Source organism: Heterodontus francisci, chromosome 8 (assembly GCF_036365525.1).
Source record: "Heterodontus francisci isolate sHetFra1 chromosome 8, sHetFra1.hap1, whole genome shotgun sequence".
Taxonomy (NCBI): domain Eukaryota; kingdom Metazoa; phylum Chordata; class Chondrichthyes; order Heterodontiformes; family Heterodontidae; genus Heterodontus; species Heterodontus francisci.
In genome coordinates this window covers 79,797,364-79,813,695 of record NC_090378.1, presented here as the reverse complement: position 1 = coordinate 79,813,695, position 16,332 = coordinate 79,797,364, and the positions used below count along the sequence as shown (strand labels likewise).

At 48.1% G+C, this 16,332-nt stretch overlaps 1 protein-coding gene across 9 annotated transcripts in view; it reads right to left on the bottom strand.

Annotated features, from left to right (window-relative positions):
- Positions 1–14,827, bottom strand: part of axdnd1 (axonemal dynein light chain domain containing 1) — a 344,655-nt gene extending 329,828 nt beyond the window's left edge. For 8 of the 9 annotated variants that reach the window (XM_068037454.1, XM_068037449.1, XM_068037453.1 and 5 more), the window contains exons 1-2: positions 14,245–14,347; positions 12,140–12,277 (exon numbers count right to left, since the gene is read on the bottom strand). In XM_068037454.1, the coding sequence (XP_067893555.1) occupies positions 12,140–12,245 (106 nt within the window). In that variant the 5' untranslated portion in view covers positions 12,246–12,277; positions 14,245–14,347. Of the gene's footprint in view, positions 1–12,139; positions 12,278–14,244; positions 14,348–14,593 lie in introns of those variants that run through there. The other variant, XM_068037450.1, reaches the window with a different exon arrangement.
- Between the last annotated feature and the right edge of the window lie 1,505 nt (positions 14,828–16,332).

Genomic DNA, 16,332 nt, shown 5'->3' with positions numbered 1-16,332 from the left:
GTGTGCTTCATCATGGCCCGCTGGACTATCATCATCAGATGTCTGGGGCCTTTACCCACTGGAAGACTAACCTCATTCATCATTGTGTCTGCTGAAGACTAAGATCAGCCATGTTCGTATTGAATGGCGGAACAGGCTCGACGGGCTATATGGTCTACTCCTGCTCCTATTTTCTTGTGTTCTTGACTGCCCACAACAGGAAGGAGTGTGTTAATTCTGGCAGTAGAGTGCCTTATCTGTTCTAGCACCGGTGGAGGAGGAGGCAGCCATGGAACTGGCATTGTAACAAGGTGGCCGCGCCATAGTTGATGGTGAGACAAGGGCACCCACCCAAGAGAGTGAGTGAGCATCTCCTGGAGCACAAGGATTTAACTGGTGCCAAAGAGCCATATAGTGCATCCACTGCATCGATGGAGAGGCACCTTTGGGGTGGTAGGAATATGATGATGGGCGGAACCTAATCCTTCTACATCTATGATTTCTCAAGCAGGTCAAGATGAAGACAGAGGAGTTCAAGAGGCTGGAGAACACTCAGCCACATCTGAGGAGCAGGAGGCAGCCTCAGCGGATTTACCATCGCATCATTCCCCCACACCCTACACCAGCGCAGGTACTTTCACATCAATGGGTAGTCAACATGATGAGCACAGCACAGATGTGCCAGGGCAGCTGACAGAGGCTGTGACAGCCCACCGCACTGGCAATAGGAGGCCAGATCCATGCTGAGGCCCAGGCTGATGACATGCCTCAGGTGTTAGCAGTAACAGAAAATGCTGCAGCTGCAGCAAGAGGTGAGGCAGCATCTAGCAGAGATGCCAGAGGCTCTGCGTATCTAAGCACAGACGATGGAGGAGTCCATCCAGGACTTGGGTGCTGCACTGTCTCTGCCAATTACAAGTCTGGCTTCCTCCATTGAGAAATTGGCAACTCGCAGAGACAGCCAAATCCAGCAGACCAATCAATGCCTGCTGGAGATGTGCACAGACCTGCACACCATTGCTTTGTCTTTGAGCTCTATTCAGCAGTGGCAAGGCAAGAGGGGGCCCGAGGGACCTGGAGTATCCCCCAGGTCCACATTCCTCTCAGGTCAGCAGAGAGGTATGAGTACCTTGCAAGGGGGGGGGGCGGAAGAGGGCCAGCTGCCTTCTGCATTTGGAGGTTCCTCTCATGGTGCTCCTGGTGCGGACAGTGGCTCCAAAGCCCCTCTGCCAGTGACGTCAGCACCTCCATCATACCCGCTGACAGAGGTTGACCCTGCACCTTTGCAGGAGGCCCTCAGTGCGCCGGGGCCCTCCAAGCCTCAGGCAGCCAAAGGGTAGTTGCCAAGGCCATTCCAAGCCAGGGGGCAGCAAGGTCAGCGGCCTGCCTCTCCCACAGCTGATAGCACAGGGGGAGAACCATGTAGGAGCACCCAGAAAAGATGTACAAAGAACAACTAGATGCACTTAGAGGATCACAGGTGATACTGCTGTAGAAAAAGGAATTGGTGCAATGGTTGTTATGTGGAATAAAACATTTCCTTTCTGTTGTTGATTCCCTTTGGGAGTTCCTATAAAACCTTCCTTGCAAGGGCCTGGAAGCGAGGGAGCAAGCCCCAAGCGCTCAAAGCTTCAGTACTGCCATTGTGCCAAGTGCACCTGGGTGCTGCAGTGCAGAAGGAAGGAGACAACAACAGGGCTGATTAAAGGTAAGACTTTAATGTTGTGGTTCCAAAAGGTGGTAAGGCTCAAAGGAAACATGAATGTATAAAGGTGTCTTGTGCCTCCCCTGCACGTATTTCATAGCGCCTTTCCTACTGTGCATGGAGCCCTTCATCTGGTACTGCTTGGGTTGTATCCTCCTCCTCATCCTCAGAGGAGACATCTCGCTCCACAAAATCCTCACTGGTCAAAGCCTCTCCCCTCTGTAGGGCCAGGTTGTGTAGTGCACAGCAAACCACTACCATGCACAAGACCCTCGCCAGGGCATAATGCAGGGCTCCACCAGACCAATGGCCTGCTCGACGGTCACTCGGGTTGACCCGTGACAAGTGTTGTACCTCTCCTCTGCACCCATGTGTGGGTTCCTCACAGGCATCTGTAGTCATGTTCTCAGTGGGTAGTCCTGGTCTCCAAGGACCCATCCGTGAAGGCACAAAGTGGCACGGAAAAGGTCTGGCACCTGGAACTCTCTTAGTATATATGTGCCATGGCTGCTTCCCAGGAATCATGCACGCACCTGTAAGATCTGTTTGCAGTGGTCACAGACCAGTTGTACAATGAGATAGTGCAAGCCCCTCAGGTTGAAGAAGACAACTGGCTGGTCCATGGGAGCCTTGATGGACACATTTTCTTATATTCTTCCATGGGATGCAGCATGGCTGGCATTCCCTAATTACCCTTGACAACTGAGTGGTTTGCTAGGCCATTTCAGAGGGCAGTTAAGAGTCAACCACATTGCTGTGGGTCTGGAGTCACATGTAGGCCAGACGAGGTAAGGTCAGCAGATTTCCTTCCCTAAAGGACATTAGTGAATCAGAAGGGGTTTTACGACAATCGATGACAATTGCATGCCACCGTTACTGAGACTAGCTTTCAATTCCAGATTCTTATTAAATAACTTATTCATTTATTGAATTAAATTCCACCAGTTATCATGGTGGGATTTGAACCTATCTCCCCAGGGCATTAGCCAGGGCCTCTGGATTACTAGGCCAGTGACATTACCACTACGTCATTGTCTCCCTGTTCATGCGTGCACTCTATCACACTCTGCACCTGAGGGAATCCAGTAATGGCCTCAAATCCTAAAGCCCTTTCAGCTTGACTGTTTGGATCAGTGCAGAAGGGCACATAGTCACCAGCCCTCCTGAACATGGCATTGGTGCCCTCCTTGAGGCACCAATGTGCCACAGACTGGGAGATTCTGCACATATCTCCAGTGGATCCCTGGAACGGTCTGGTAGCATTGAAGTTTAGTGCCATGGTGACCTTCAGCGCCACTGGCATCCAGTGCCCACCAAGTTCAATGAGCCTCAGCTCATCCTGTATCATCTTCTTCTTCTTCTTTGGCCTCCTTGTCTCGAGAGACAATGGATAAGCGCTTGGAGGTAGTCAGTGGTTTGTGGAGCAGCACCTGGAGTAACTATAAAGGCCAATTCCAGAGTGACAGACTCTTCCATAGGCACTGCAGATAAAATTGGTTGTCGGGGCTGTTACATAGTTGGCTGTCTCCTTGCGCTTCTGTCTTTTTTCCTGCCAACAGCTAAGTTTCTTCGACTCGCCACTCTTTAGCCCCGCCTTTATGGCTGTCCGCCAGCTCTGGCGATCACTGGCAACTGACTCCCACGACGTGATCAATGTCACAGGACTTCATGTCGCGTTTGCAGACATCTTTAAAACGGTGGACGGCCGGTGGGTCTGATACCAGTGACGAGCTCGCTGTACAATGTGTCCTTGAGGATCCTGCCATCTTCCACCCTTTATCATGCCACACAGATTATTGACGGCCTCCCTAGAGAGGTGCAGTCTTCAGAGACATTGCCGCTTGGACATCTGCAGGTAGTTAAGCCGTGGCTGGTAGGAACATAGGAGCAGGAGGAGGCCATTCAGCCCATCGAGCCTGCTCCACCTTCAATACAATCATGGCTGATCATCCACTTCAATGCCTTTTTCCCACACTATCCCCATATACCTTTATGTCATTGGTATTTAGAAATCTGTCAATCTCTACTTTAAACATACTCAGTGACTGAGCTTCCACAGCCCTCGTGTAGAGAATTCCAAAGATTCACAACCCTCTGAGTAAAGAAATTTCTCCTCATCTCTGTCCTAAGTGCATTCCCCCTTACTTTGAAATTGTGTCCCCTGATTCTCAACTCCCCAACCAGGGGAAATATTTTATCTGCATCTACCCTGTCTATCCCTTTTAAGTATTTTGTAGGTTTCAATGAGATCACCTCTCATTCTTCGAAACTCGAGAAAATACAGGCCCAGTTTCCCCAATCACTCTTCATAGGACAATCCTGCCATCCCAGGAACAAGTTTGATGAACCTTCATAGCACTCCCTCTATAGCAATAATATCCTTCTTATGGTAAGGGGACCAAAACTGTACACAGTACTCCAGGTGCGGTCTAACCAAGGTTCTATACAGTTGAAGCAAGACTTCATTACTCCTGTACTCAAATCCTCTTGCAATAAAGGCTAACATACCATTAGCTTTCCTAAGTGCTTGCTGCACCTGCATGTTAACTTTCAGTGACTTGCTGACAAGGATACCCAGGTCCCTTTGTTTATCTACACTTTCTAATCTCTTATCGTTTAAGAAATCACGTTCACCAGACGTGCAGCGATGAAAATACAGAACCAAACTGAAGAGTTATAAAAAACTGGAACAATTTTAAAGAGACTGGTACATGTGCTGTCAACAAAATGCAAAACAAAACACATGACCTCAGCATCTCACACTCAAATCCACATCCATGTCTAAGACTGAAAACCAATTAAGCCCGTCTTCATGGAAATGTGACAGATAATCACACGTGGATATAAGCTATACTCAAACACAATAAGACAAGACATTTCACAGACTTCTCATCACTGAATACCTCCATTACAATGGAGTGTGAACCACCCTCATCTTCTCAGAATGGGACCATCATCAAGGCCATTCTACAGCCCAGCTAGGGCTGAAACATGAAGTCACATGGGTGAAGACAATCCTTGTAAAAATTCACCTTAAAAGGTAATTGTTTTGAGGAACAAAGGGGGAGTCCTTTCAGGACAGAACTAGAGACAACATCATCAGTCTGGTCTGTCGATCATCCTAGGCGGTGACTTCAACTGCATCATCGATGCGGCTGGACGATCCGGCAGTGACGACAGCAAACTGGACGCTACGTCCAGATTCCTAATGGAAACAGTTAAAGATGCCAAACTGCACGACGTCTTCAGCAAACCTGCAGATGGAGCGCAGCGCAGATACACATGGTCAAGATCGGACGGGTCTGCCCGTTCCAGGATTGACTTCCTGTTTGTGTCCCATGCTGTCACGGTCGGATCCACCGACGTCAAGCCGGTGTTCTTCTCCGACCATTGCCTCTTACTGGCCGACTGTCACTTACAGGACGACCAGCGGGTTGGCAGAGGGACGTGGAAGCTCAATGCTACACTGCTGACCCCAGAGAACGTTGAGGAACTCAAAAGGGATTACAAAGGTTGGAGGACCGTGAAACCCCTTTTTGAGTCTCCAGTTCACTGGTGGGAAGCGATCAAGGAGAACATCTAGAGGTTCTTCATCCACAAAGGTGTTCAGAGGACGAGAGAGAGACAGAGGGAAATGTCCCGACTCCAGAAAATTATGCAAAATCTACTCCGGTTGCAGTCAATGGGGGTCGAGGTCAAAGAGGACCTCCAAGAGGTGAAGAGCCAGCAGGCCTCGCTCTTTGCCAAGGAGGCCTCCAAGATCATCTTCCGGTCCAGAGTCCGCTCCATCGAGCAGGATGAGACGTGCTCGCGTTACTTCTTCCAAAAGGTACACAGAGAGAGCTCTGTTATCAGCAGCCTGAAGGAAGAAGATGGCTCGGTAACGTCTTCGCAGTCCGACATACTAAGGATCAGCAAATCCTTTTATGCTGGGCTGTATGACGCGAAGCCCACAGACAGCAGAGTCTCCCAGTCCTTCCTGTCATCTATCACAGAGGTCTTAGATGACAGCAGGAGGGAGAGATTGGACAAGCCGCTAACTCTGGACGAGCTGACAAAGGCCGTCGAGTCCTTCGAGACGAGTAAAACTCCCGGGAGCGACGGCTTACCGGTCGCGTTGTACTCGGCCCTGTGGGACTGGGTCGGCCCGGACCTCCTGGAAGTATACGAGAGTATGCTCCTGGCCAGCAGCATGGCAGAATCCATGAGGAAAGGCATCATCACCCTCATTTACAAGCAGAAGGGGGAGAGGGCAGAAATCAGAAATTGGCGGCCCATCTCACTGCTTAATGTTGACTACAAGATTCTGTCCAAAGTCATAGCCAGTCGAGTCAAATCTGCTCTGGAGTTGGTGATTCACCCCGATCAGACCTGTACTGTACCCGGCAGGAAGATCTCTGATAGTCTCGCGCTACTCAGGGATACGATCGCCTACGTACGGGACAGGAGGGTGGACACCTGCCTCATCAGCCTGGACCAGGAGAAGGCTTTTGACAGGATATCGTACACCTACATGATGGACGTGCTTTCCAAAATGGGGTTTGGGGAGGGAATCTGCAATTGGATCCAACTGCTCTACACAAACATCAGTAGCGCAGTCTCAATCAACGGGTGGGAATCGGAAAGTTTCCCGATCAAATCTGGAGTCAGACAGGGCTGTCCTCTCTCCCCGGTCTTGTTTGTTTGCTGTATTGAACCCTTTGCTGAGTCTATTAGGAAGGATGCGAGCATAGGAGGGGTGACAATCCCAGGCAGCGGAGGCACTCAGGTTAAAACCTCCCTGTACATGGATGACGTCGCTGTCTTCTGCTCGGATCCGCTGTCCGTGCGCAGACTGATGAGCATCTGCAACCAGTTCGAACTGGCCTCGGGAGCCAAAGTTAACCACGGCAAGAGCGAGGCCATGTTCTTTGGGAACTGGGCTGACCGATCCTTTGTCCCCTTCACCGTCAGGTCAGATTACCTGAAGGTGCTGGGGATATGGTTCGGAAGGGCCGGGGCGTGCACCAAAACATGGGAGGAGCGAGTAGCCAAGGTACGACAAAAGTTGGGCATGTGGGGGCAGCGATCTCTCTCCATTGTGGGTAAGAACCTGGTCATCAGGTGCGAGGCGCTCACGTTGTTGCTCTACGTGGCGCAGGTCTGGCCCATACCCCACTCCTGTGCCGTGGCAGTCACCCGAGCCATTTTCCGCTTCATCTGGGGATCTAAAATGGACCGGGTCCGGAGGGACACAATGTTCAAATCTCTGGACAAGGGCGGGAAAAATGTACCCAACGTGGCCCTCATCCTGATGACCACCTTCGTGTGCGGCTGCATCAAGCTGTGTGTAGACCTCCAGTACGCAAACTCCAAGTGTCATTACGTGCTGAGCTTCTATCTGTCCCCGGTGTTGCCAAGGATGGGCTTGGCCACATTGCCGCGGAACGCTCCATGCAGTTGGGCCGTGCCGTACCACCTATCCTTCGTGGAGCAGTTTCTGCGGGAAAACACCTTTGACCACCGGTCCATCAGGCAGTGGTCTGCACGGAATGTCCTCAAGGGCCTACGGGAAAAGGAGACGGTGGATGCTGTCGGATGGTTCCCCGAGCAGACCGTCAAAGTCATTTGGCGGAATGCCTCATCACCAGAACTTTCAAACAAGCACCAAGACGTAGCTTGGCTGGTGGTGAGAAGGGCCCTTTCGTCAGATCCTTCATGCACACCCGAAGTCTCGCCCCCTCTGCACAGTGCCCCCGCGTTGGCTGTGGTGGGGAAGAGACGGTCGCCCACCTCCTCCTGGATTGTGTCTTTGCAAAGCAGGTGTGGAAAGAGATGCAGTGGTTTTTGTCGAGGTTCATCCCAAGCAGCTCTGTAACACAGGAGTCTGTGCTCTACGGGCTGTTCCCAGGGACGCACACTGAGACAAACATCAACTGCTGCTGGAGGACTATCAATTCGGTGAAAGATGCCCTTTGGTCTGCCCGAAACTTGCTGGTCTTCCAGCGCAAAGAATTGTCCACCACCGAATGTTGCAGACTGGCACATTCCAAGGTCCAGGACTACGTGCTGAGGGACGCACTAAAGCTTGGGGCAGCCGCAGCAAAGGCTCAATGGGGAAAGACCACAGTGTAAGGTCCCCCCACCAAGCTGGACTGAGGGGCTGGATCCATGGGAAACCCCTCGAACTGTATCGTTAATATTTTCTTTTGCTGTAAATGTAAAACTGTAATTGGCATGACAATAGTGAAATGGAAGGGTTGTGAAGAAACTCATGATAGTATAGAAGGAAACTGATCTCCCTTGCAATGTTTGTATTTTTTGGTGCTGTTTGAAACTGTTTGGCAATGTAATTTTTGCAGATTTTTATGAATAAAATATATTTTGGAAATAAAAAAAAAATCAGTCTGGTCTGTCCTCAGCTCACACAATGCAACAATAAAGCCATCTTGAATTCCAGCAAGGCTGAGAGAGAGTGAGAGAGAGAGAGAGAGCGAGAGAGAGAGAGAGAGCGAGAGAGAGAGAGAGAGAGAGTGAGCGAGAGAGAGTGAGAGAGAGAGAGAGAGAGAGAGAGAGAGTGAGCGAGAGAGAGCGAGCGAGAGTGAGAGAGCGAGCGAGAGTGAGAGAGCAAGAGCAAGAGAGAGAGAGAGAGAGAGAGAGAGCGTGAGCGAGAGAGAGAGAGAGAGAGAGAGAGAGAGTGAGCGAGAGAGAGCGAGCGAGAGTGAGAGAGCAAGAGCAAGAGAGAGAGAGAGAGATCATTCCCAGCCACTACAGTTGAACCCTGCTTAGACAAGCTGGAAGTTAGCTACAGCAGGGACGACTTTTCTACCAGTGAAAATTGACCCAAGACATCAGCACTGTCTTCAGTCCAAAGTGTACAGCCAGGAGACTGCAAAGCCCAAATAATACCGGACAACCCACAAACTGGCCCGCAACTTTTAAAATTCCACAGGTTATTCCTGAAACAACAGACTTTTACAAACTGATCTCTGAACTCCTCTTACCCTGTAGTTTTCTTTCTATCTTCTCTTGAGAGTGTGTGTGAGAGTGAATGTGTGAGTGAGTGATGTCGCAATCATTTTGGGATTTGTTTAAAATAAATATTTTTATACCTACAGGAAAACCTGTCATCTGTCTGTTTATTTGGCAAATAAAATATCAGCGGTTAAAACACCAGTAACAAAAAAAAACACTTGCTGTTTCCAGTTGGGAGGTGAACAGTGGGAACAAGCCCCACCATCACCCACCTGGCCACCATGAGTGCAAGGCCTGCCCCAATGCCACCCTGGTGTGACTCTCCACAGTGCTGGCACCTTGGCCCTCACTCCTTATAGTCTTTCCCGATGCCCCCTTTCCTTTATCCTTCCTGCCAAGAGGCGCTGCCTCACCCGATGGCTTCCCAGTGAAGCCAACACTGAGTTCCTGCCTCCTTGTCTCCTTTCACCAGGAGAGGCTCTGAAGCCCCGCAGTTCCCGTGTGCCATCAGATAAATTCAAAATGGAGAATTTTTTTTTCACTTGGGATCTTAACTTCCTTAATTACCTTCCCGCCTCAAAGAACAAAGAACAGTACAGCACAGGAACAGGCCATTCGGCCCTCCAAGCCTGCGCCGATCTTGATGCCTGCCGAAACTAACACCTTCTGCACTTCCAGGGCCCATATCCCTCTATTCCCTTCCCATTCATATATTTGTCAAGATGTCTCTTAAACGTCGCTATCGTATCTGCTTCCACCACCTCCCCTGGCAGCAAGTTCCAGGCACTCACCACCCTCTGTGTAAAAAACTTGCCTCGCACATCCCCTCTAAACTTTGCCCCTCGCACCTTAAACCTATGTCCCCTAGTAACTGACTCTTCCACCCTGGGAAAAAGCTTCTGACTATCCACTCTGTCCATGCCGCTCATAACTTTGTAAATCTCTATCATGTCGCCCCTCCACCTCCGACGTTCCAGTGAAAACAATCCGAGTTTTTCCAACCTCTCCTCATAGCTAATGCCCTCCAGACCAGGCAACATCCTGGTAAACCTCCTCTGTACCCTCTCTAAAGCCTCCACGTCCTTCTGGTAGTGTGGCGACCAGAATTGCACGCAATATTCTAAGTGTGGCCTCATGAACATGCGAAGACTGCACTTCATGTTGGCTATTGACTAGAAAATCCGGAAGGGTTGTCATGACATCTGACTTCCTGTCTGCCATATTCCGTCCTAATTTCATGTCCCCCGGCTCTGCTGCTGTCTCAAACAGCCCGATAAATTTTAGCCCATTAAGTCTGTTTCTCTCTTAATAATTGCTGCCAGACCTTTTGAGTAGTTCCAACATTTTCTATTTTTATTTCAGATGTCCAGCATCCGCGGTATTTTGCTTTTGTAAGGATGAGGTTAAACTAGTTTTGTAGCTGATTTGTACTACGAGATGTTTGTAAAAACAAGCTTGTTATCTATGTTTAAACAAAGTGATTCCTGACAACGCAGCAGCCCGCTGTCATCATCAGAGTGGGCCAAGTTGCGCATGTAAGCAGCTACATCTTGCCAGGACTATGTGGCACATGCGTGGGATGACGTCATCGCGCAGCGTCAATGTCATCACTTATCCGCGCCTGGTCCATCTTCACGCATGCACGCTAAAGTGTCATCGGATATCCAGCCCTCCACTTGACTGGAGGAAGCAGCTGAATGGGATATTGAGGCTGGAGCTCTCCCCCCTTGGCAACTCGCTCCAGGCCTCGACGCTTCCTCCCCTCAGCCGCTCATTCCAGACCTCGCTGCTCCCCCACTCCCCTGGCCAATTTCTCCTCGCTTCGCACCACCCTGCTCTCCAGCCACTCACTCCCCACTTTCCTGCACTCCCACCCTCCAGCCACCAGCTTTAGGCCATGCTGCTTCCCTCCTCTCGGCCACTCGCTCCCACCTCACTCCTTGTGGCCCGCTTTACTTGTTCGGGCGGCACGTGGAGACTGATCAAATGTTGCAGCGAGTGGCCGAGAGGAGGGAAGCGGCGCGGTCTAGAGCTAGCAGCTGGAGGGGGGGGGGGGGGGGGGGGAAGTGAGCGAGTGACCGGGGAACGGGGTGGCGCGAGCAGGGCACAATCAGCCAGGGGAGTAGTGGGGAGCAGCAAGATCTGGAGCGAGCGGCGGGTGGGGCAGGGGCGTGAAAGCAAGTAGCCGAGGGGGGAGAGCGGCCAGTGGGGCAGGAGCTAGTAGCTGCGCTCAGGTGAAATCAGTCCTGGTCAGTCATATAAACGAATCACAATAACGAATTGGCAGCACATGTTATACTCTGCCCGATTTTTGATTGGGTTGCCAATTCACTATCTTCCAATGGAAATTCAATCATAAAATTCCTTTTGTATTTAATAGGATTACTGGAATATTAAATGGATCTGAGGATTACAGTTAGTATCCTATAACTATACAGCTTATTACTGGGCTTCCATCCAACTTAAGGTTAGTTTGCTAAAACAATCTATCCATAAGCATTTCCTGTGATAAATTGAGCAACACCATCTTTAATCTTGGCAGCTGCCTGAAGGTGGCAGACACTGACGATCCAGTTGAGGTCTGCATTTACGCATGTGCAAGTACTGCGCCACCTAGTGGTTGCATTGTCTGCAATCGCAGCCATGTTTAAAAGAAGTTATACAGATATCACCTGCACTTCAGCCTTGGCTCAATGGTAGCACTCGCACCTCTGAGTCAGAAGGTAATGGGTTCACGCCCTATTCCAGAGACTTGAGCACATTATCTAGGTTGATACTCCAAAGTGATACTGAGAGACTGTGCAATTAGGGATGGGCAATAAATACTGGCCTGGCCAGCGATGCCCACATCCCATGAATGAATAAAAAAAAATACTGTTGGAGGTCTTTGAGATAAGGCTTTAAACCAAGGCCATGATACTTTTTCGAAGAACGCCAGGGAGTCTTCCCTCAAACAGTACAATCAAAACAAATTAACTGTCCATTCATCTCATTGCTGGTTTTTATGGGCGGCACAGTGGCGCAGTGGTTAGCACCGCAGCCTCACAGCTCCAGGGACCCGGGTTCGATTCCGGGTACTGCCTGTGTGGAGTTTGCAAGTTCTCCCTGTGTCTGCGTGGGTTTTCTCCGGGTGCTCCGGTTTCCTCCCACAAGCCAAAAGACTTGCAGGTTGATAGGTAAATTGGCCATTATAAATTGTCACTAGTATCGGTAGGTGGTAGGGAAATATAGGGACAGGTGGGGATGTTTGGTAGGAATATGGGATTAGTGTAGGATTAGTATAAATGGGTGGTTGATGTTCGGCACAGACTCGGTGGGCCGAAGGGCCTGTTTCAGGGCTGTATCTCTAATCTAATCTAATCTAATCTAAAACCATCTGCCACATTTGCCAACAAAAACAAGAGTGACTGCACTTCAAAAGTAATTTATTGCTGTGAAGCACTTTGGAAGATTCTAAGGATGTAAAAGGAGCTAAATAATTGTAAGGTTTTTTTTGCTTACCTGGTTGCTCCTTCAAGTCTATGCACACATTTGAAGTTAGCTCACTGCTATCCTTGTTGGGATTTGGCACAACAGGAGAAACATCTTCATGAACAGCATCACACATTTCCAACAGCTTTCCAGTATTTCTAGTGAAAACTATAAATAAAATTAACTTTCCAACAGATCAATACCAATGTCTTTATATACACGGAGTAGATCCTCAAAGTACCAATAATTACGCAGATGTGCTCATGCTTTTTGTGTTTATGGGCTACTTAAATACAGACTTTGTAGCCTTTGATCCACGTATGAAGTTTAAAATTAATGCCTCACTAGTTCGTATACAAATTGTCAATAGTAAAAAGTCAATATTCAGATTTAGGAATGGTCTATGCTGAATTTTAAACCCTATACTTCCATCTCTACAACATTGCCCACCTCCCACTTCTACCTCAGCCCCTTTGCCACTGAAATCTTATACAAGTTTTCATCACATCCAACCTTGATTCATCTAACACTCTAATTGCTGACCTCGCATCCTCCACCTTCTGTAAACTCCAACCTGTCTAAAAGTCAGCTGCACACATTCTATCCTCCATTAAGTCCCCCTGACCAATCGCCCATGTCTTCTCTGACCTACATTGGCTCCCAGTTCCCCAACACGTAAGTCTGGATTTTGCAGTAGTGGCGATGGAATGGTGCTAACCACTGACCTCAAAGAAAGCTAGCGATCTCTTACTGTGGTTTTCCCTTTCCCCATGGCAGTCTAAATCTGCTGCCAAGTCAAGGGGATCTCTTGGCATGTAGGAGTTGTGATGTCAGCAAGCAGGTAAGCAACCAATCATACTGGAGTATTCACACACAGTAAAACGGGAAGTAAAAAGCACTTAATATCATCCATTTTAATTTTAAATTTTCAGATAACAAAATAAATTATGATTGGATTAAAATAGAAACTTTAGAATAGAACTTTAAAATAGAAACAAACTTTATTTTTAAAACAAAATGTAGAATTTATTATTGTGGCGAAATTAGACGTTCCACAAATATAAAATTAGTTTCTCAGGGCCAGGGAGGGTATTTTGCAGTAATTATGAAGTTAGTACACTGTTAAAAACCTAGTTCCACCTCATTCAAGATGTACCTTTTTCAAAGGTCTTTACAGCACTAACAGCATAAGAGTGGAAGTTCTCATCAATTCAATGGATTTCCCAATGATCGCAGTCTGGGGCTGCCTCAACAGCGCAACCTCTGGAGAATCATAGAATCTCTGACAGCAACTTCTGGATTGCCCTGTTATTCTGCAAATGTGCAGTTCAGAAATTGCTGTCAGTTTCAATAGTGATGACGACGAACACTGACAGTCTCTCGGTCATTATCACTGCAAAATCCAGGCCAAAAATTTTAAATCCTCATCCTTGTGTTTAAATCCCTCCAAGTTTCTGCCACATCCTATCTGTTCAATTTTCTCCAGTCCTATCTCGCTATTCCCAAGCACACCGTTTTTCTTTTTTAGATTCCTCCTCCCTTTGCCCCATCAATCATAACATAGCCTTCAGCCACCTCTGTCCTACACTTCGGAAATCCTTCAGTAAGCCACTCTACCTTACCCCATTTCTCTTCATCTTTATAAACTTTCTGAAGACTCGTTTTGACCAATGTTTGGTTGACCCTGTCGTGGCTGTTTTTTTTAAATAAATAAACCCAGCATAAATTTCCCAACTTGTGGTATTTTCCATAACATCACGTTATCGCAGGGCTAAAAACCTGGCTCATTAAAAGATACCAGCCACGGATCTGCCGTGCGTTTCCAGCATTTTCCATTCTCCTTTCAAATTTCCAGCCTTTATGGTTTCACTTTGTACCTGTGCAACTATGTGAAAATAGTCAAACATTAAGGGGATGGGCGCGGGGCAGCAGACAGATGTCACATTTCATGATACAAACAGCAGTTCGAGAAGGCGGCTCACCACCCGCTTCACAAGGCCATTGGGGATGGGCAATAAATAGCGGCCTTGCCAGCGACGCTCACATCCCAAGAACGACTGAAAAAGGCAGCAACTGGGGTACGAGACAGTGAATGAGAGTGGGCTGTTACTTGGCAACACCTGAGTAACACTTACTGTAACTACAAAGTCCGCTCACTGGGCTGGCACAGCTTTACTCGCTCGCCCGTCCCTGGGCCGCACTCCGCCCGTTGCTAAGGCCACCCTCGGGAGCACTGACCGTTGCTAAGGCCGCCCGCGGGGGCCCTGGCCGTTGCTAAGGCCGCCGGTGCTGGGTGAATCTACAGGGACGTGGCGAAAGGCAGGGCGGCGGGAGGGGAAACCGTCTCGTTACCACGGTAGCAACTCAACATCAAACTCGCAATTTTTCGGTTTTATTAGTTTTAAGATGAATAAGTATTTTTAAGCTTCTGTCAGTTACAAATACACTTAATAGCAGCTTGGGCGGTGGATATACGCGCCTTACCCTATGTGCAATATTCATCCGCGGAAATCACAGCGACTTCCTCACTTGCTCCGCTGTTCGGGCCGGGGTTCGGCCTCCAGCTCCCAGCGGAGTTTGTATCCCAGAGGTTACGGTAAGAGGCGCGGCCTCCGCTCCTGGCCGAGACAAGCTTGCTGTCGCCCTGGTTTCGATGATGCGGCTCCATGGCAGCAAGAGACCCAGCCCATTATAGCATCCTCTCATAAGCTCTCTGTTGGCCTCCAAGCAAATTGATTAGGGGTAGATGCTCAACGAGAAGAGAAGACGTAATACTGAGCATACAAGAGAAATACATCAGAGCATTAGCAAATGTACAACAGTCATAACATTGGATCAATAAATTCTTGGAAGGTGCAATAAAGAAGGCGAATAAACTCTACAATTCCTAAAAGGATATAATGTTATGGAAGTGATTGTTTTTCTGTTAAATTTTTTTTAGGGAATTCATAGTCAAACTGAATCTATGTTGGACAATTTTTTTTTTCCAAAGAGGGCACTAAAAGAACTAGCTTGACAACAATGTTTACCAGTTGTCCCTTGATTCAAGTTAAAAATAGAACAGAAACCCTGGTAACAGGGGAAAATGTGGGCAAAGAAGTCAGTCGCAGCCCTCGATCGCACAAACCCGGGAGCAGCAGCACGCATCTGAGAGAGAAAACTTGCAGGCTTTTGGTTGTAGTGTCAGTGCATTTTGCCTTCTAGAATGAGATAAAGTTAGCCTGGTGCTGAAGAAGGCTCAAGGAAGGTGCAACCCATCTCACTTTCCAGCACCTCTAAAAGACCCTGAGAAGTCCAATTTGTCAATTCATCTAGTCTCCTGTCATTGAGGAAAAGCCTGCTGGATTAGTTCTCAACAGCACCTGAAAAAATCTGTTCCAAAAGATCTCAGTGACCTGTCTACATGTAATTGAAAGTTAGACTGTATGCCAGCTTTTGGAACACAATATATCTTAGCTGCTGTTTTCTAAAGGAATGAGCAAGTATACAGCCCAGGTGGGGGTTTTTTTCTTGTCTGTAACAGAGTTCTGAACCAAAATCCCTTTTATTTTTCCTGTTAACCAGTGTATGTATGTGTGTGTGTGTGTGTGAGAGAGAGAGTGGCAAAGATAAAAAGGGGACTTGAAAAATTTCAATCTGTGTGTTTAAGCTTCAATAATAGATAAGACTTGTTTTATAATAAACTGATAATGTTGTTGTTCATTGAAAAAACCTGGTTAGTGTGTTATATTCTGGGAAAAATAGAGTATATAATTGACTGTATCAGTAAGTGGGAAAAGTTAAATATATATTGTGACCTGTGGAGAAGTGGAACTAGAATAAACAGTGCACTCCTCCCACTGCAGTCATAACAATAAGAATGTACCAAGCATGTTAAAAGGGAATACCAACAGAAACTGCAGGAAATAGCAGATCTGGCAGAATCCATGTTAAAAGGGAGGTCAGTAATTTTTTTTTTTTTAGAGATACAGCACTGAAACAGGCCCTTCGGCCCACCGAGTCTGTGCCGAACATGCGAAGCATGATCTGGAGGGGAAAGCACAAAGCAGAACAGCAAGGAAGTCTTACATAAAATTACAACCTTGACATTGATCCTAGTTCAGTGGTAGCATTCCAATCTTGGAGCCAGAAGGTTTGGGGTTCAAGTCCCATTCCCAACAGTCCCACCAAGTGGAGATGAGCATTCCATTCTATGAAAACTGGATTGACATTTAATGGGGTAC